The following is a 21,089-nucleotide window of genomic DNA, read 5'->3' as shown; positions in this document are numbered from 1 at the left end:
AGCATATTTTTCTGTTTATATCTTGTATTGTTCATACACACTGAAAATTTTTTTTTATTAAGTGATTTTCAACTAAAGTAGGTGATATGTAAGTACCTAGTTTTTAAAATCATGTTTAAGTGGAATCCTGAACTTACACACAATAAAAATGTTTAAAATTACTCCAGTGAGAAAATGATAGGAAGGAAATTGAATTATTTAGAAAACAAGTGTATCCTTGATTTGTATGAGTATTTAAACAAATATTAACTTCTCTTGTGAAATATTTCATTTTAGCTTCTGTAATGATAGAAAATAATTTTCCATTCTTTTTCATCTCAGAGTTATGACCTGTGTTGGTGATTTTATATTTGAAAATTGGAAAGCCAAATGTTTCATAAAATAGAAATGAGTTGAGTTTGTTATTAGAATTGATTTTGGGCTCCTGAGACATTCCATTCTTACTTTTAGCATCTCTTGGCATAAACGTGCCATTTGTTTTCAGTATAACTACTTTCCTTTACTCATTCTTAATTACTTTCTTGAGGCACAATTCCAAATACTCACAATTAAGTTTTATCAATATATTAAATTTTCTCAATGCCTTTTTGCCTCAGAAAAGCAATTAGAAATTTTGTTTTTGTAGGCAATAATAATAACCCTCTTTAACATATTTTCTCATTTATGTTTAAATTAATTCAGTTGTAAAACACATAAAGTGTTGTTAGCAGGAAAAGTTGCTCAACCAAAGTAAGAACCATGTCCACTGAACAGAGTAACAGATTGATTCCTGAGGGCTTATAAAAGCCACTCCATCTAGTGGTTGAATTTTCACATAACTTCTCTTGATAAGTTGATTTGAAGACACACACACGCAGAAACCCATCTGGGAAAAATCAGTGCATAATAGCATGCATTTGAGGGAAGGAAAAAGTCCATTGTAATCATAATTTCATACACTGTCTTCAAAGGTCTATCAACAGCATATAGTTAGGATTCATTCACAGTTGCGCATCTCACAAAAATCTCCTTATATATCATTGTTATATGGCAAAACATTGAGGTCCATAGTACATACTCAGGCTGAAGAAGAATCAGAATAGAAAGTAAATACCTGATCTTGCCCATAACTTCTACTTGCCATCAATATAATTTCTGTTTGATACTGAGATCAAAGATCCTGGGATAAACAGTTATTGATGCCTTTCATGTAACTTTTACATCTGGTTACAGTTCTTTCCACTTGGACGTTTGTATGAGACCAAGACTCAGGTTTACTTCCCTAATGATCAACTGACTTTATGCCAAGGAAAAGTATTCTCAGTTAAAAGTCATTCTGCTAGGATAGCTCTGCTCTACTGCCAACATTCATTTAGTAAACAGGCATTGAGTACATACCCTGTGCCAGGCACTGTGCCAGGCAGAGGACATTCAAGACCATATAGTACAGGTCCCTACTCTCAAGGTGTTCATGATCTGAAGGGTTTAGACCCAAGAAAGGCTGCTGTGGGATGACTCAGCATTGCCAATCATCTCTCCAGGGAGAAAACCTCAAAGCACATATAGGAAGGGAATTTACCCAAGCCAGTACTATTTGATGATTAAGTATCATCTGTCTATTACTTGTATTCATATCCTGCTCAACTCTGTCTTCTGTGGGAGGGGAAGGGCAGATGGATGGGCCTTATTGGATGGGTTGGTTGGAATGGAGAATCATTTCCCTTGCTTCCTTGACCTGTATCCATTATCCAGGTGTGATACGTGAATAGACAATGTCTACAGTGTTTAGCACAGAGCACGTGCCCAACAAAAATATGTTACACGAAGCATGTAAGGGGCCAATAACTTTATATCCATCTGCCGCCTTGCTGTAGTAACACAGCTGTGTGCCCTTTGGGCGCCAAGAGTGAGTCACAGGCACGCCCTTGTTGGAGCCCAAATGACGATTACATAGTTTCTTCTGCCCTGATTCCAGGCAAGATCTTAAGAACTGACCAGAGAGTGGCATCCTCTCTCTGGGCCTTAAGAAAACCACCCTGCTCATGGTGGGAAGTGGAGTGATTTCCTTTGAGTTTGAATAGCTCCGTATGCGCAATGGATGTCTCAAGCTTTTGTCGTCTAACAACAGTCATGTCTCATTCAGACCTAAAGAAGGTGCCCTCTCTGTTCCTCGCTGGTGTCGTGGAAACTATCATAACTGTCCATAATCTTTATAATTGACTACTGAATAAAAATATATATATGTAATTTTTAAAATTAGTGGCAAAGACAAGTTAGATTTTATTTATTACTTGCCAACAGCCATTGATTGCAAATAAGGTGCTAATCCAAGGCTAGGATTTATAGCTTATAGTTAATTCTCATACTTTGTCCCTAAAGCCCATGGGACAAGGATGATTTGCAAGTGCTACGGGCAACTTTTTTCTGTCAACAGAGCATTCCTTCAGATTTTAGTTTGTTCATTGTGTAAAATTATTAAGTACTATTTATTACCTCCTTTCTCAAAATTGATTCTTCCCTTTCCTTAGAAGTGGAAAGAAGACTGTCTTATTAAATGGTTCCTGGACCTCGAAGTTGAGAGCAGGGACGTTGAGTTATACAGACTTGGGTTGAAGTTCTAACTTCATTCTCTCTAGTGGGAAACGCTGGGCAAAGCTGTACCTCTCTAAGCCTCAGTTTTCTCATATGTAGAATGGGAATTGTAATAGCACCTAATTCATGTAAATATTAAAAAATAATACATATCCTTAGCATGATGCATGGCACATAAACATGTTTCTGATTGAAAATATTTGGGAACTGGAATTTTCTCTGTCGTACATTTAATCACCCTAGTCACCCAATCACTGAGATTTCAGCCCGGGGAAACAAGACTCTGTTTTTAGTTGGCCTTCATGTGTCTGTTCATGGATTCATAGAGAAGATACTTTTTGTTGAAAGATGAATGAAGAAACTGAAAAGTATGCTGCTCCATTGGACAACATGCAGCACGCTTTAAACCACTGTTGTCCTTGGCAATGAACTGTCAAGATTACCTGCCTATTGCTTTCGGCCTTTATTGATCAAACCTCATACAAGATAAAGACAATCTTATGGACTATTTTGTATATGGGCCAGGGCTTCTATTGAGTTGAACACTTTTCAAATTCTATTTTAAGGGAAGGCTGCTTCAATTATGCTCCTTTTACAGCTTATATAGAAAATGTATCTCCCTTACCCCACTCCCCCCCGCGCCAAACAAGCAAAGGCACTTGGTAGGAGGAAACATCAAAACAGTGGAGCAAAATTAAATGATTAATGGAATTGGTTATAAAAGTCAGCAGATCTAAGGAATCAGTTCATCTGTATCATTAATTTGCTTTTGTGATTGGCTTTCCTCCTAGCATTTTTACCTAATAGTGAGTGCTTAATTTGATGTAGTTTAAAGGCATCATTTCTTGAGCCCTGAAATTCTTTATGCTTTAAGAAGCCTATAAATGTTAAATAATTATGCATACTTCAGGTTAAATTTCAACAGAAATATAGCCTTATAAGTGTCCTAATGTCTATCTGGTTCTTAATAATTGATATTTTTAATGAAAAATGTAACACTCACATTGTTAGTAAGAATAGACCAGAGAAAAGGGTACATTTAATAACTTCTGCTCTATGTTACAAAATATAAGAAAAGCTAAGCCTTTCAGAACCAACCGAGCATTACAAGCACAATGGAATTTTCTTTTCTCTATGGGAAAGAGAGAGAACATTAACACAAGGAAGAAGAATTATGTATTTTTGCCTAAATTATCAGGATAATTAAGTCAATCTTTGACTTTGCTATGGAAGATGGTGCAATAAGTGACCAAACTACTTTAATAATTAGAAAACTCAACTGGTTAGGTAAGAGTTAGAACAGACTCAGTTGCCCATTCAGCTGTAACAGAAGCATCATTCATCAAGTTGTGAAGTTGGCCCGTGAGATCTGCCAGTGTACATTAAGGACGTGCCTTAGAAATAACGCAGTTATAAGAGTCAACTAAAATTTTCCCTACTGACTTTAGAGAAATACATTAGCAAGTTATTTTTCTTGATCAAATTAAGAGAAACCAGACTTGTTCCCAGAAATGAATGGAAAATAACAAACAAATATATCCACTGGCACCTTCGTTCTCTTGAACCATTCGCAAGGCTCTTTTATAAGGTTAACCAAGCAGAGCAAGACAGAACCAACAAACTAAGGAAAACAACACGATTGAGAAAAGACCTATGGCTCCTACGTTTGATATCCTGGACGTCTATCAATCTAGACGTGATGAGCTTGGGATTATTTCCTTAAAGCATTTACAAACTTAGAATCTAGAAAAGGAGCCTGGTCGGCTGATACAGCCTGTAACTATATTGGGAGCGCCGGTCTTCTGATGCTTCCAGAGGGTTTTCTGCCTTCCTGGACATGACATCCTGCAGGAAGCAAATACTCTCTAGTGCCTGTTCCCCCAGAGACGCTGCAAGGATTTTGACTCCAGAATCAACAGTGCCAAATATCTAAATTACTGAAGTGTCCCTCTGAAACAAAGAAGGTCTTCAGTGGGGAAATGACGTCTAAAATAGCCTGCTATTTAAAAGTAGATTCCAAGCCTTCCAGATCTTAATTCTGTGCCCTTGACACTGTGTCACCACTCTTCATCCATGTCTTTTATTTGCTACACAGATGCTTGTACATTTATCCTCAAAACAACCCACAAAAGTGCCCCCTTACTATTAATCAAATGATCTTCTAATATCATTGAGTAGACATTTGACAGGACACAGGACTGGGAATTGGGAGCTATAATATCAGTGTTCAGTAATCTGTGGTCTCTGCACACCTCACTTAATTTCTATTTCTCCACCTCCTTCTTAGACCTTTCTTAAAAAAATAAAATAAAATAAAATAAAATAGCCTGCCATTAAATTATACTGGTATTGAAAAGGCTTTATTTGAAGTCTTGTTTTGAGGACCTACTCCATGTTCATCCTAATCAGAACATGGATGTTTTGTACCCTTAATGGTTATAGAAACAAAGATACAGACTCTGAATAGACTTTTTTAAAAAACTGCATACTGCTGCCAAATCCACAACAATTTCTTGATGACACCATAGCCTTCTAGTTGATGTATAAGTTTGGAGGTAGTGGATGGAGAAAGGCAGGTGTGCATAGAGAGGTGGGCAAAAAGAACAGGTGATGTTACTCTAAAAATTGAAGTTTAAAAAAAAATAATAGATTCAATATATTAAAGTATTTTTATTATTGTTATAAAGGCATGATTTACAGCCTAAATCGTTAGACTATGTTCCTTATATTTTTAAAAGCAGAATTCTAGGAAAATCCCCTTTAAATGTCATTCAATCATTCTTTACTATAATGGTAACAAAACCCAACTGCTTCTTTAATAGGTGTATCTACACATCTTGCTGGAAATTTCCAATTATGATTTTCCCAGTAGCAAACAAAAACAAAATTAATGGTAGCTGCATCCCCCAAAGCCTAAACTATATTACTAATGAACTCTCAAAGAAAACTCTCAATACAAAAAAATAAATAAATAATAGTAAGGTGGGAATTACTGTAATAATCCAAATGTAAAAATAAAGGGTTACCAAAATGTAGAGCACAATTTTCTTGCCATGATCCCATTAACTGTTAAAATAGCCTGTGCACAGTGGCATTTTGACATTGCTAAGATCCTTGAACTACACAAAATCCATGTATATTTTTAACTGTATTCTTTAATTAAAAAGTTGGCTTATATTGGGTAGAAATTACTCTATATTTCATAACCACACTGTGCCCTGACTCAGGTTTTAACAAGCTGTTTTTTTTTTTTTTTTTAATGAAAGTGCTTGGTCACATTAAAGTGGGAAATTGTGATCACATATGTGGTGATCTTAATATAGAGTAAATCACAGGCACACATGTTTTGAATTATTGAAATAAGGTTTGTGATCCTTCGTCTTAACTGAAGAAGCTTTATACCTCTTCCAAATACTAAAATTTTCATCCTTGAGGACATGCCAGTAGGCAGATTTACCTAGATGGGCTGGGATAGGAAAGAGCGATTTAGTAGGAGGTAGTCTTAATTACTATTGGCAAAATGCCATAATTCATGTTTGTAAGAAGCTGGAAGGCTAGAATATACTATAAGATGCAAAATGGCTTTATCCTAGCTACTGTTAATGCTTAAAAGCATGTATAAAGTCCCAAAGCAGAAACTCTGGTGTCTGAGAGACATGGGTTCAGCTACAAGCTCTTCATGTTCTGGACAATTTATTTAAAATCTAATGGTCTCCACTTCCTTATCTGCGACACGGGGATTATAAATAAGCACCTGATAGAGTTGTCATGACAATTTCACGATAGAATATATGCAGAGTCTCTCAAATGCCTGGCATGTAATAGACATTCAATAAAGTTTCCTCCTCCCTCACCCATGTGTGTATCTTATACTTGCTTCATGCTTTAAGTGCTGAGACAAAAATAAAAATTGAATAAGTAGCCTATGATCTAATTAAGTCAATGAATTATCTGGAAGTATAATTAGTATATGGCAAAGAGCCATTATACTAAGTAATGATAATAATAATTAATAATTATTGAAGACTTAAATTTTGTGCCAGGCACTATGTTAAGTTCTTCACGTGCACTATTTTTTTCATGTAACTTTCAGAACAATTCTATGATGGAGGCATCCTCCTACTCCTTCTCCTTCCCATTTTACAGATGAAATAATGAGCTTTAGAAAGAGTAACTACTTACCCAAATACAGGTCTGACACTAATCTTGGTTTGCTAACTCCTAATTCAGTGTGCTCTCCATTACTGGTGCTTGGACTGGCTGGAATCAGTGGGGAAAAGAAGGGAGATAGTAGCATCCCTGTCTTAGGTTAGGGAGATGATGTATCATAAAGGTTGAAAGCAGGGCTTCCCTGGTGGCGCAGTGGTTGAGAGTCCGTCTGCCAATGCAGGGGACGCAGGTTTGTGCCCCGGTCCGGGAAGATCCCACATGCCGCGGAGCGGCTGGGCCCGTGAGCCATGGCCGCTGAGCCTGTGCGTCCGGAGCCTGTGCTCCGCAACGGGAGAGGCCACAACAGTGAGAGGCCCGCGTACCGCAAAAAAAAAATAAAGGTTGAAAGCAGCTCCAAACCTGTCAATATCCAATATGGTAGCCACTAGCCATATGTGGCTATTAAGCCCTTGAAATGTGGCTAGTTCCACATATTGAAAGGATAATATTTTGGATGTATTGAGTTAAATAAAATATATTATTAAAATTAATTTCACCTTTTACCTTTTTCTTTTTACCCTCGATAATGGAAACTTTAAAATTGCCTATGTGGCTTGCATTCCATTTTTTTAAAAAAATATTTTGAAGCTATAAATCAAGCTCATAAACTACTAAATAAAGTATGTTCCAGCCTCTTACCTTGACAAATATGCCTTCACGAGGGCCCGCAAGGCCAGGTTCAAATTTAGAATTTTTGGCCTCCTTGGAGTTAGACAGCAAAACATGATGGTGCGGGGGAGCCACCTTTGCCCGCCCCCTTCTGCTCCCACCCACACTGCACCACGAGGACACACGCATGCAGGCACATGCATGTGATCGGCCCAGCCTGCCCATCCTCACACCGCTTCCCCCACAAACAGCTACCTCCGGTGGCCTCCAGGAGGACAGACCCCAGGAGCAAGCCCACAGAGTTCCTGGAATTGGAGGAGGGTGACTCTGGGAGGGCATGTCCTTGACCCCATCGGGGGGGCCCCAGCTGGAGAGGCTCTGTGACAACGAAACTATGATACCCTCTATAAGATACACTCTAATTTCAGGGATGTTAAAATGTGTGTGAAAAAAACGTGCCTGTTTTTAAATTTAATTTTTTGTTGAAGAATAATTGACTTACAATGTTGTGTTAGTTTCTGGTGTACAGCAAAGTGTATCAGTTATATATATATAACTGATATATATATATTTCATATTCTTTTCCATTATGGTTTATTACAGGATACTGAATGTAGTTCCCTATGCTATACAGTAGGACCATGTTGTTTATCTATTTTATATGCAGTAGTTTGTATTTGCTAATCCCAAACTCCTAATTTATCCCTCCCCCACTCCCTTTCCTCTTCGGTAACCGTAAGTTTGTTTTCTATGTAAGTCTGTTTCTGTTTCGTAAATACATTCGTGTCATATTTTAGATTTCACGTATAAGTGATATCGTATGGTATTTGTCTTTTTCTGACATACTTCACTTAGTATGATAATCTCTAAGTCCATCCATATTGCTGTAAATGGCATTATTTCATTCTTTTTTATGGCTGAGTACTATTCCATTGTATATATGTGCCACATCTTCTTTACCCATTCATCTGCTGATGGACACTTAGGTGGCTTCCATGTCTTGGCTATTGCAAATAGTGCTGCTATGAACACTGGGTGCATGTATCTTTTTTCTTTCTTTAATAGATTTATTTTATTTATTCATTTATTTATTTACTGGCTATGTTGCGTTGTTGCTGTGTGTGGGCTTTCTCTAGTTGTGGCGAGCGGGGGCTACTCTTTGTTGCAGTGCAAGGGCTTCTCACTGCGGTGGCTTCTCTTGTTGGGGAGCATGGCCTGTAGGCACGCAGGCTTCAGTAGTTGTGGCACATGGGCTTCAGTAGTTGTGGCTCACGGGCTCTAGAGCGCAGGCTCACTAGTTGTGGCGCGTGGGCTTGGTTGCTCCGCAGCATGTGGGATCTTCCTGGACCAGGGCTCGAACCCGTGTCATCTGCATTGGCAGGCGGATTCTTAACCAATGTGCCACCAGGGAAGCCCCGCATGTATCTTTTTGGATTATAGTTTTCTCTGGATATATGCTCAGGAGTGGGATTGCTGGATCATAAAATATTTTTAGTTTTCTTGAGGAACCTCCATACTGCTTTCCATAGTGGCTGCACCAACTTACATTCCCACCACCAAAAACAAAAAAAATGTGCATCTTATATTGGATGTCCAGCAGCCTTCTGTGTTCCAATTTTATCGGACAACACTGCTCTAGAATCAGAATATCTGAGTTCATTCTGGCTCTGCCCTTACTAGCTGTGTGAATGGCAAATTACTTACCCTCTCTGTGCCTTTCAACTGTAAAATGGAGATAATAATGGCATCTACCTCACAGGGCTACTGTGAAAATAATTTGATATACATCAGAGGCTCAGAGGGCCAGCTGCACATAACAAGCTCTCCATATGTGCTTAAAAGGGGAAAAATCAGCAAGACTTAGTGGTCTACCTGATTATAGAGGCCGAGGAGAGGGAATCCAGGGTAAGTGTGGGGTGTGAGCTTGAGTGACTAGAGAGATTATTCACAATACTGTAAGAAATGTGAAACATGACATGGCTGCATTATTTGTAATAGTAAGAGTTGATAAATAAGCTAAACCTGCGTCCATAGGAGGCAGGTCACATTCATCTAACAGATACTCAAGGCAGCTGCTAAATGAGGAGGGAGGTTTTGTGTACTGATGTGGAACTGTCTTCACATATACTTTTAGGTGGAAAAGCAAGGTGCCAAACAGTACCTATATTAGTATTTGTTAAAAAGAAAAGAAAGAGGGGATAAATGTAGATATATTTGCTTGAATATGCATGGAATATCGCTGCAAGGAGTACCAAGAAACTTCTTGCCTCTAAGGAGGAAAACTGGTTGGCTGGAACATCAGAATGGGAGAGCTTAGGTTGACCCTTTGCTGTATATCCTTTTGTACATTTTGAATTGTATGAATGGAATATATACATATAAATCATCAAAATGTCAAATAAATTAAGTTTTAATTAGGCAGTGTGAAAGGAGAATTAGTTACTTGAGAGAAGATGACTTATGGGTTGGAGGTCATGGACTGTCCCCGAGTAGCTGCTTGGAAATGTTGGGCTCAAACTTTGATCTTCCGGCCAAATGTCCATTGAGCTAGTTACCTTTCTCTCTTCTAATTTTAAGAAAAGGCAAATATATATTATTAAGTCACGGCTTTCATGGATCAGTTAATAAAATTCAACTGCCACTGTATTAGGTTCATGGGAAGATTTCTAAGGGAGCCCAGCCTCCCCCATCCCCCCTACGCCTGCTATCATGTTATCAGGTCAGTGAGTCACGTAAGAAAAAGAAGACGCCAGTCCTGTGCTTGGAAAGCACATTCTAGTTATGGAAATAAATATGTAAACTTATGCATAAATGCTATGATGAGGTCTATAATAGAGGGGAAAACTGGGGGACTAGCTCTCCCTGGTGCAAAGGGCAGGTCAAGGAGGTAAAGATAATTTATCTCAGAAACACAACTTGGAAATGAGTATTTCAGACAGAGGGAGGGGTAGGAGGAAAGGAGGAAGGTGTGCAAGGGTGATTCAAGGAGCAGGGAGCCATCTCCCAGGCCAGGATGCTGTGTGTTTCAGTATGGGTGGCAGTTGAGAAGCAAAAGTAAGATTTGAGGATGTGCCAGGACCATTAGCGGCCCTCACAGATTGTGGCTATCTTCTGGGTCCTACCTATTCCATGAACACTTTCCTATGTAAGTGGAGTTGTTGAGCAAATGTAAGTTTACACAAAGAGCAGACTTGACTCAAGAGACGTGGCCCAGTGGTGGGCACATGTAGGACATTTTCTGGAAGAGCCGGGGATGTGAGAAAGGATATGACAGACAGATGGCTGAACAGGGAACTTGAGGACACTTGAGAGTGAACAGGTGGAGCCAGGCTGAGCTGGGGACTCAGGAGAGATTGTAATAGAGGGACCAGGATGTGCAGGGCAACCATTGTGGCTGTTGAACTTCAGTCTTTGATTTCTGCATCCTTTATTTTTATATCCTCCACAACTAGACAACCTCCCCGGGACACCTGGTTGGGCTTTATCAGACTCTCGGTGGACACTGGGTGTCCCTGTGTGGTCTGTGCACTAGTGCTCCTGCCTCTGGCTGAGCAATTCCCAGCCCTTGTGTGCCTTGCCCTTTGCCAGTGTGCAGGGTGTGCAGAAACAGCTCAGAGAAGAAGCAGTAAGTTCCTGAGTGATGCCAGAAATTAGCCATGGATGATTCGGGGCCCTTGGTTTGGTGGTGCCTCCAAACTGTCATTGCAGGCTATGCTGATCGTGCGAAAGGGCTAGAGGACCATGAAGGAGCTAAGAGTGCCCTCCTGACTTACCTGTCACGCTTGCTTTGTTCACCATCCGGTAAAATATTGCCGGTATTCTCCTTTACCTCTATCTAGCCAAAGTTGGCTGTGTCATGTGGCTCATTCCATGAGTATTTAGGCTAGGTAATCATTACACAGGCAGCTTTCATTTACAATGTCAGTTACCTCATCTAAATAGAGCATTTTTCTAGCACGAATGGATCGGGCAGCTATTTAGGATAGATACCCTGATTCAAGCTACATGCTTATTTATTCCCATTATGATTGGGTGACTCCCTCCCCCACCTTGAATAGGAAAGGGATTTTTTTTCTCTTTTGAAATACATATGTTCAATCAACCAGCTTATGTAGGGCCCCCTGCTATACACTAGGCATTACATTAAATGGTATGAATAAACACTAAGATAAATAAAATTCCTTCCCTCAGTGAGCTTACTACCTAGTGGGTGGGAGGGAGGGGCAAAACAGATGCAAACACAGAGAAATAGTAGAATATTTAGTAAACACCATGGACATCATTGTAGAACTCTATCTGGATATTCTAGGAGCCCCAAAGAGGGTATGATGGGAGCAGGGGAGCTACATCAAACTGGGGGAAGGAGTTGACCAGGTGGAGGAAGGGAAAGGGTGTTTGCTCAGAGGAGTGTGCAAAGCAGTGGAAGCAAAAGCACCAAGTTGAAAAGCAATGGATTTGGTGTGTTCATGGAACCAAATTATCTGGTATAGTGGCGAGTCCAGGAATGGTGAGAGGAGGGATGGAGAGACAGTCAGAGGCTAGATAACCCTGGGAAGGAAGCCTTTTACTGGACTTCATCCTATGGGTGTGGGGATGGAGGTAGAGAGCTTTCCTGCTCAGGGAGAACAGAATGTGGAGAGCTCTGGGCACAGGGAGTGAGGGTCAGATCTGAAAGGCCCTCAGCTGGGCTGACACAGATGGCAGAGAGAAGAGCTGCGTGGGATGGTCTGGAGAGCATGGGCCTGAAAGGGAAACCTCGTGAACGAACTTGAACTTGGTCTTTAGGGCAAAGAGGTTGAAATAGGGGAGTCACGTAATCAGCCGCCTGTTTTATGAACATCACGGCAGCAGCTATTTATTTGGCAAGTGATCAAAAGGGGATCAGTCCAGGGCTTGCCTGGTGGCGCAGTGGTTGAGAGTCCGCCTGCCCTGACACAGTTTTAGTTATCTATACATAAAACCATTATGGGATTATAATAGTGACAATAGTATCAATAAATTAGTAAATAAATTTATTGAGCAATTAAAAGATACAGTGAGATATTTAACATAAATTTTCATTTAATGGATTAATTTTGTGGAATAGTTTTCATTTAATCCATAAAAATCACTTTAAGGAAGTTACTTTTATAATCTGAATTTTACAAAAGAAAAACCTAAAGCAAAGAGTGGCCACATGGCACATCAAACTTAAAACAGCTACTACTGCAAAACTAATGTTTAAAAAAAAAAAAAAAAAAAGGGATCAGTCCAGAGAAAGGCAGGAAAACTGGCCACGTGGTTGGCACTCGGGTTCTGGTGAGCAGTGATGGTGGCCTGGACTTAGAGGTGGCAGAATGTGGGAACTTGGGCCACATTTAGCATGTTGTGCCTATTCCCAATTACTAGACAAACAGAACAAAAACCGCATCATGGCACTTCAGGTATTCATTAAAAATTTTTTTCTGTGTCTCCATGTCCTGCCTCCACCCACATTAATTCTACATACTCTTGGCATAAACATCCTTTCCTTGGGGAAGCCGCCTTCAACACCCAGACGGCTGCTCCCACAGCATCCTGTATGTCCCTGACTGTAGCTGTTACAATGCTTTCTCATACTTACAGGGTCAGCCTGTCTCCTCTGCTTCACTGAACTCCGTGTCGTCAGGGGCTCTTTCTGGATACTGTTCTGTTCTTAGTGCCTAGTACAGTGCCTGGCATGTACTGGGTGTGCCACAATTTGTTGAATGGATGAATAAATGAATTATTAATTCAGATAGGTGGGATCTCTGTATTTTAGCAGGAGGATTCAGAACATTTTAATTGGATCCAAGCTAATGCCTATCTTTTCCCCCCTCAATACAGTGTGATATGTTTAGGAACAACAAAAAGACAATTAGTGAGTAAAATATTGGCTTTTATGATTTTTAAAATGATTGTAGATATCACTCCATACTTCTAATATTTCTTCTTTATTTATTTATACTGAGATCATTGACATTGAACATTCCCTTAATTTCAGGTATACGACATCATGATTTGCCTCTCCCACACGCCTTGATGTGGCCCTTTTATCGTTTGTTGTGAAGTGCCATTCAGCTGGTTTTCAAGTCTTTTTCAGAGGGAATTGTTCCATTTGTAGCTGTAGATTAGGTGGGCCTCTGGGAGGAGGGGGTTCTGGAACTTTCTACACCGCCATCTTGGACTGCCCTCAGTATTTCTAATATATAAGCTAAAGAGCCCAATAGCCACATTTTAAACAAATATTTATAAATAGGAACACCAATTCTCTGGCCATTTATTTTGAAACAGAGCCAGATTGCCTTGCTGAGAATTGAAGAGCCCTGAAAATCTGGCCGCTCCTCTCAGCCATCCTTACTTCCAGTGCCATCCACCTGGAAAGGTTTGAATGATCAGGTCTTTCTCCCATCCTCCAGTGTGTGCTGGTGTCACCTCACCGCTCATGGAAGTCGCTGTCTGGAAGCACTGTCCATTGTGACTACTTTCCAGTGTTAAAGATCTTGTTCTTTCCGGGAGCATCAGTGCAAATTTACCTTTCGTAACATTTTTCTTGACTGGTATAGACATTCTAGAAGTTCACCTCAGCCATGGCTCAGTTCAAACACCTCTGGGTGAGGAAACGTGCCTGATGGAGTCAGGGCTAGGACCTGGATCTTCCCATTAAGGCCACTTGCTTCCTACAGCTCCCAGCAATGTCCTTCTCCGCTTTTGTTTTTGTTTTTGTTTTTGTTTTTTGCGGTATGCGGGCCTCTCACTGTTGTGGCCTCTCCCATTGCGGAGCACAGGCTCCAGACGCGCAGGCTCAGCGGCCATGGCTCACGGGCCCAGCCGCTCCACGGCACGTGGGATCTTCCCGGACCGGGGCACGAACCCGCGTCCCCTGCATCGGCAGGCGGACTCTCAACCACTGCGCTGCCAGGGAAGCCCCCCTCCTCCACGTTTATGCTCAACACACAGGCCACACGACTCAGTCCTTGACTCCACACTCTGTTGTTCTTTGGTTGTCTTATATGCTCAGTCTTACCTGTGTGACAAGGCGTGTGACAAGGCAGTAAAGTCTTTAAGAGCAGAGATTGTGTGACATGTGGTTGCTTTCCCCACCAGCATCAGGATTCTGTGTGTGTGTGTGTGTGTGTGTGTGTGTGTGTGTGATAGTAGAAGCCAGGTGGCAGACACTCCCTAACACAGCCACACCCAAAACACATTGCTTTCACTTGACCACCAGATCCTCCCTGCGGTACGTGGGCCTCCCACAGCAACTCAAGTCCAGAGAGCTTAAATAATGAAAGAAATGTGTTGGGTGTGTGCCCTACCTCACCAACTTTTGACAGCTTTTCTTGTTTTTTTTCTTTTTTTAATCTTAATTGTGTTTTTATTTTTATTATGGTATATTTTTCTGTACATTGATCAAATGCTTGGCTTTATTTTATTTATTTATTCGCTGCTCTGTGTGGCTTGCAGAATCTTAGTTCCGTGACCAGGTATCTGAACCCACGCCCTCGGTAGTGAAAGTGTGGAGTCCTAACCACTGGACCACCAGGGAATTCCCTGGGAAGCTTTTCTTTAACTGAAGGATCGACACATTTTGTTGACAGAATCGGACAAGGATTTTACCTATGTTCAGAGACGGGAATGAAATAACACAAGGGGACATATTGGGGATGTTTACCATCGTTTTTTGGGGGGGGCGGGGGGCGAGTTGTTCGTGTGTTTTCATTCTCCCTGTTCTCTCCCCATTCAGCTTATCTGTTTTCCCTCCCATCAGGGTTTCCTGCTGCGGGGCTCTTTCTCCGTCATTGTGAGTGTGGCCTAATCGAAGACAGAGGGGATGAAGTCCATTCTCGATGGCCTTGCAGATACCACCTTCCGAACGATCACCACAGACCTCCTCTACGTGGGTGCCAATGACATTCAGTACGAAGACATCAAAGGGGACATGGCATCCAAATTAGGGTACTTCCCGCAGAAATTTCCTTTAACTTCCTTCAGGGGAAGTCCCTTCCAAGAAAAGATGACTGCGGGAGAGCACCCCCAGTTAGTCCCAGCAGACCAGGTGAACCTCACCGAGTTTTACAACAAGTCTCTGTCCTCGTACAAGGAGAACGACGAGAACATTCAGTGCGGGGAGAACTTTATGGACATGGAGTGCTTCATGATTCTGAACCCCAGCCAGCAGCTAGCCATCGCCGTGCTGTCCCTCACGCTGGGCACCTTCACGGTCCTGGAGAACCTGCTGGTGCTGTGCGTCATCCTCCACTCCCGCAGCCTCCGCTGTCGGCCTTCTTACCACTTCATCGGCAGCCTGGCCGTGGCAGACCTCCTGGGGAGCGTCATCTTCGTCTACAGCTTCGTCGACTTCCACGTGTTCCACCGCAAAGACAGCCCCAATGTGTTTCTTTTCAAACTGGGTGGGGTCACAGCCTCGTTCACGGCCTCCGTCGGCAGCCTGTTCCTCACGGCCATCGACAGGTACATATCTATTCACAGGCCCCTGGCCTATAAGAGGATCGTCACCCGGCCCAAGGCCGTGGTGGCGTTTTGCCTGATGTGGACCATCGCAATTGTGATCGCCGTGCTGCCTCTCCTGGGCTGGAACTGCAAGAAACTGCAATCCGTGTGCTCAGACATTTTCCCTCTCATCGACGAGACCTACCTGATGTTCTGGATCGGGGTCACCAGCGTGCTGCTGCTATTCATCGTGTACGCCTACATGTACATTCTCTGGAAGGCGCATAGCCACGCCGTCCGCATGATCCAGCGTGGTACCCAGAAGAGCATCATCATCCACACGTCTGAGGACGGCAAGGTGCAGGTGACCCGGCCGGACCAAGCCCGCATGGACATTAGGCTGGCCAAGACCCTGGTCCTGATTCTGGTGGTTTTGATCATCTGCTGGGGCCCTCTGCTCGCAATCATGGTGTACGACGTCTTTGGGAAGATGAACAAGCTCATTAAGACAGTGTTTGCATTCTGCAGCATGCTCTGCCTGCTGAATTCCACCGTGAACCCCATCATCTACGCTCTGCGGAGCAAGGACCTGAGACATGCTTTCCGGAGCATGTTCCCCTCATGCGAAGGCACTGCGCAGCCTCTTGATAACAGCATGGGGGACTCGGACTGCCTGCACAAACATGCCAACAATGCAGCCAGCGTCCACAGGGCCGCGGAGAGCTGCATCAAGAGCACGGTCAAGATCGCCAAGGTGACCATGTCTGTGTCCACGGACACGTCTGCCGAGGCTCTGTGAGCCAGACGCGTCCCTGGCAGCACAGGAAAAGAAATTCTCTCTCTCTCTCTCCCTCTCTCTCTCTCTCTTTTTTAAAAGCTCAGAAACCCAGAAGAGTCTGTCGTCTCATCGGTTATATTTTTTTAAGTTGACCGCGCTCAGTGAAAAGGTGATTGTCAGCGTGATCAGTTTTCAGTTCTCTAACGTTTCCATAGTGTAGGTCCTCAAACTCAGTTCTCCGGGGGTTTACGGTGAAGAAAGCCTGTTGTTTAAGGGACTGGAAGGTCCTGCAAAGTCTCAATGAAATAGGAGAGAACTTTTGGCTACACAATTGGAAGCCCAAATACCCATAGAAAAAGGCCATCAAATGAGTAATGCCTTTGTAATCACAACTTTCATTATAATGTGAAATGTACTTGTCCGGAAGTAATCAGAGATGTCCATTTTCACAACAGTTATAGTACTAAAGTAAAGCTATTTTGTAAAATGTAGTGTGTCCTGTGAGGTGTGTATCAGTGTTTACCATGTGTTATTTATATTTGTCTAGTCCAGCAAAACTGCAAGGTGGGCTTCTACAAGAACAATGGCACATAAGCAGTGGATATATGCCAATGAGACCACTTTTTAAAACATTGCTGCCCATGATGTAACTTTAGAAACCTTAATATTTTTTTCAAATATCTCTATTTAAATTCGACATTGAAATAACCATAAAGGTTTATTTTTCTGTTAATCCAACAAGAAGAATTTGAAGACTGTCCAAAGTCTTGAGCAGAATTCGTTGACACTTAAAAATTTCTTAGTCCTGCATTTTCATACGAGGACTTGTGTTATCTTCTGGACTATAGCTGTTCTGTTGGGTGATGGATTACAATCAGAACAGAAGAGAGACTGCATATTGACTTTGGCTGACACCGACTTTCTTTAGACTTTAGCTCTTACTGGACCTCTTAAGACAGCATGTGTCAATCTTAATGTATGTTGTTATCACTGTGCAATTGCTGTTTTCTTGAAGAGTATTGCATCCTTATATTCCAGGTTTAAGTAGATTTCATGCCTGGGTGGCCAAACAAGAGTCCTCATTTTTTCTTAATTGAAAAGAAGTATTGTCTGGATCAGTAAAATTATACTGTGTGTGAGTGTGAATATAAATGTGTGTGTGTGTGTATGTGTGTGTGTGTTTCTATCCTGTAACTGTTCTAGTAATGTCCTAAAGTGAGAAAACTGTGACCACGTGTAAGTTGTTCCCCTTGATGCACTCTTGCACATGAATTCAGTTTCTAAAATTGAGTTCTTCCGGAAATCTAGTTGATAAAAATACTGACCATAAGCCTTCAGAACCCTCCCCCTTTGAAATTGGGTCAAGGAGTACTAAACCGACCTTTAGGTATTTCATAAGACCAGCGTTTAGCAAGGAGTCATCTATAATGAACCTTCAGGTCAAGGTCTGTGTTTACAGTGTTCATGTCGGGAAATGGGAGTGTTTTGGTTTCTGAGCACCTAATAGTGATCAAGTCCATGGAGATGTAAGTCATTATAAGGCAAGTAGCTCGAAAATAAAACCCTCCAGTGGTAACATATTTTAGTTGTGTGTGTAGGCAGCGTGATCCCAGTTTAAGTGGCACTATACTTTGCTCACTGCAGTGGGACTACCAGATCCGGCTTATGTGGTAAGAAGGCCTATCAGACGGTGGGTGAGACAGAAGAGGGCAGTGAGGACCTGACACACTCGTGATTGAGGCCTGGATGTCATACGGCTGCTTCTGCACTTCGTGCAGATGCCCTTGGTGACAGCCCAGCACCCAGCTTTGTCTGTATAGGTTTAAAGAACAGACCTCTTCTCTGTTCCTGATTAACAAAGAGGTGCTAAAGCATAAAGATGAGCATGGCTTGCTTTCTTCTTACGCCCCAGTTTCATACTCCTTAATGGTGCCATGGGTGCTCTGAATTAGGCCCTTTCCCAGTAAGCACTGATAATGCTTAAGAAGCCACCTGACTCTGACAAATTGTACTTACAAACTATCTTCTCCCTAAACAGATAAAGCATGGCTTTTGCAGGACCAGGAGGCCTGCATAGCCTGATGTAAAGCAGAGAGCTAGCATTTATCTGGTGATTGCTAGCTATGTGGTACCCAAGCAGCCTGATGGGACAATGTCCTTTCTTGCAGTGTAAGGCTGAATGTGGCTTGTGGGCCAAGCTGAGATGCTTTTAATTGTCTGTAGGGCTCGAATCTGCCTGCTGGTTCCCTCACTTTACCTCTCTGTGATATGCAGATGATATGCTCAGTGTGCTAGAGGATTAATAAGATCTCTTTAGAAGGAGAAAAGATTATTTATGAAAAAACTCACCAGGGTCTAGTTTCCATTGAAGAATTGCCACTCTTTTGTTCTAAATTACCCTGAAGATTAATCCACACATCTCAGAGCTCACTAGGCAATACCAACGCTCTTCTCACAGCTATGAAGACCTGGTGAAGATGAAATTCTTGTTATTGGTAGAAAAATTCCAGGATTCATTTTTGAAACTGTATTTGTGTGTATGCAATGTAGATTTTATAGAGTGTTGTGCTTATAAGCTCTCAATCATATATAATAAATTAAGGGACAACGGGGCTGACAGCACTAAACTTGGTGCTTATTGATATTCTAAGAAATATCTGTGAAATATCATCATGTATGTGTTACACCACCTTCATTTTAAAACACTTAAATGAGTTTGATTCACTCTGATACTTTTAATATCATTTCCTAACCCAAGTGACTCAAATGTTCTCCCCAATGAATATACTCATTAGAATTATTATTCAATAGTATCATCATTAATTAGTCCCTTAATGAGACCCATTGATTTAAATATAATTTAGATTGCAGTCAGCTTTATAAGGTCTACCTTCAGAGTTATCTGCTTTCCTCTGAGGCTGACATATGTGTCCTGATCTTGCATTTCACCATCATATATGTCTTTAGATAGGGCCAAATGCCAACCTGCTCAATTTCTTCAGAGTAATGATGAACCTTTCAATCTCAGGCTGACAGTTTTCTTTAGAAAAGAAAGGCTGTCTCCAAGAACCCCTAATTTTCCACTCCATAGGAAATAAATGTAAAAGAAACACAGATCTAGAAGAAGCTACAGACATATGCCTACACTTGAGATGATTCCCAAGCTTCCCGTCACTTTGAGTCAGGTCTATGTGGCATTAAGTGTCATGGAATTTTGGCCGTCTAAATCCACACTGCAGGAGACAGGCCCAACCTCCAGATGAGAATTTTGGCCCTTGATGAATGGCATTCTAATTACTGTCCTGTTGATTGATTTCTGACATCCCATGTCTGTAAAAGAGACCACCAATATCATGAGCAAAATTAGATTTCTCGTGTTCTAACTGTATATTTGTATGATATTTTAAAATCTCCTAAATGCTGGGCAACGGCTATTAACAATTGTCTTGCACTGGCCTTCTGATGAAATGTTAACAATGCCTATTGTAATATAGACAAAACATTTTATCTACTGGTTCGGGCTGAATGTATGTAAATAGGTTTTTAAAAAGTCAGATGTTTAAGCAGTGGCCTACAAATCAGTAATTTTCAGATAGGAGAGTTTCCTTACATTGCTGTGGCATCCTAAAAGCTATCTTCACGTAAACTTAGTGTACTAGGCCTGCTGAGGATCCAGAGTGCTCAAGAAAGGAAAGCTTTCCTTGTAATAATATGTATTAAGATACCAGATGATCTGGATTCTTATTTCCAATGTCTCAAGTGGAAAACAAAGCTCTTTATTGTCTGTAAATCAAACATGATTACTTTTCCTCTTAGAAGAATATTGTATTGTTAGATGTTTGTTGAGCTGGTGACATCCTTGCAACCGCTGCAATACCTTTGTTAGTAATAAAACTTTGTACACAAGTACTAGTAAGATTGTTATTCAATGTAGCTTCAGTCATTAGATTACTATAGTGCAGTAGTACTAATGTAATATTTGCAATGTATTAAGCCCACGCTATATTTTAGTTCAATGATGTAGTTAAATTGTTATTTATTCGAAGAGAAAACATCCCATCATGTCTATTGTCCAAAGTTACCTGGAATCAAATAAAAATTCTCGATTATCACAAAGAACATACAGTGTCTTTGAATTCTGCCTTATTTCACAGTCTGATGTTAAAACACTTGGGGTTTAAATTCTAAAATATCGATTTGTTCCCCAAGAGCAATGAAGACTTTATTTGAGACATGGGTATAGACTGGATTAATATATTAATTTTTAACATAGGAAAAACATGCAAAAAGCCATCATTCACGTAATAAAGGACAAAAGCCTGCCATACCTTTTACGTCATTATTTAATTAAAGCGTTTAATGATTTTGAAGTAAATTAAAGCAAATGTACTATTCTCAATGTATAAATTAAGTTGGAACATAGCAGACTTAGTAAAATATATAAATCTAAAGAATTTATAACATATATTTGGAA

The 21,089-nt window shown here is 41.1% G+C and overlaps 1 protein-coding gene across 3 annotated transcripts in view; it reads left to right on the top strand.

The window, feature by feature from the left end:
- CNR1 (cannabinoid receptor 1) overlaps positions 1-20,731 on the top strand; it is a 28,011-nt gene extending 7,280 nt beyond the window's left edge. The window contains exons 1-2 of one of the 3 annotated variants that reach the window (XM_007471114.1): positions 15,218-15,303; positions 15,379-16,636. In XM_007471114.1, the coding sequence (XP_007471176.1) occupies positions 15,218-15,303; positions 15,379-16,636 (1,344 nt within the window). Of the gene's footprint in view, positions 1-15,154 lie in introns of those variants that run through there. The other 2 variants (XM_007471113.1, XM_007471112.1) reach the window with 2 other exon arrangements.
- The last annotated feature ends 358 nt before the right edge of the window (positions 20,732-21,089 follow it).

This window comes from Lipotes vexillifer, unplaced genomic scaffold (genome assembly GCF_000442215.2).
Source record: "Lipotes vexillifer unplaced genomic scaffold, Lipotes_vexillifer_v1.1 scaffold1446, whole genome shotgun sequence".
NCBI lineage: Eukaryota > Metazoa > Chordata > Mammalia > Artiodactyla > Lipotidae > Lipotes > Lipotes vexillifer.
Note: the sequence above shows the minus strand (reverse complement) of the source record. Positions and strands in the feature narration are given on the sequence as shown.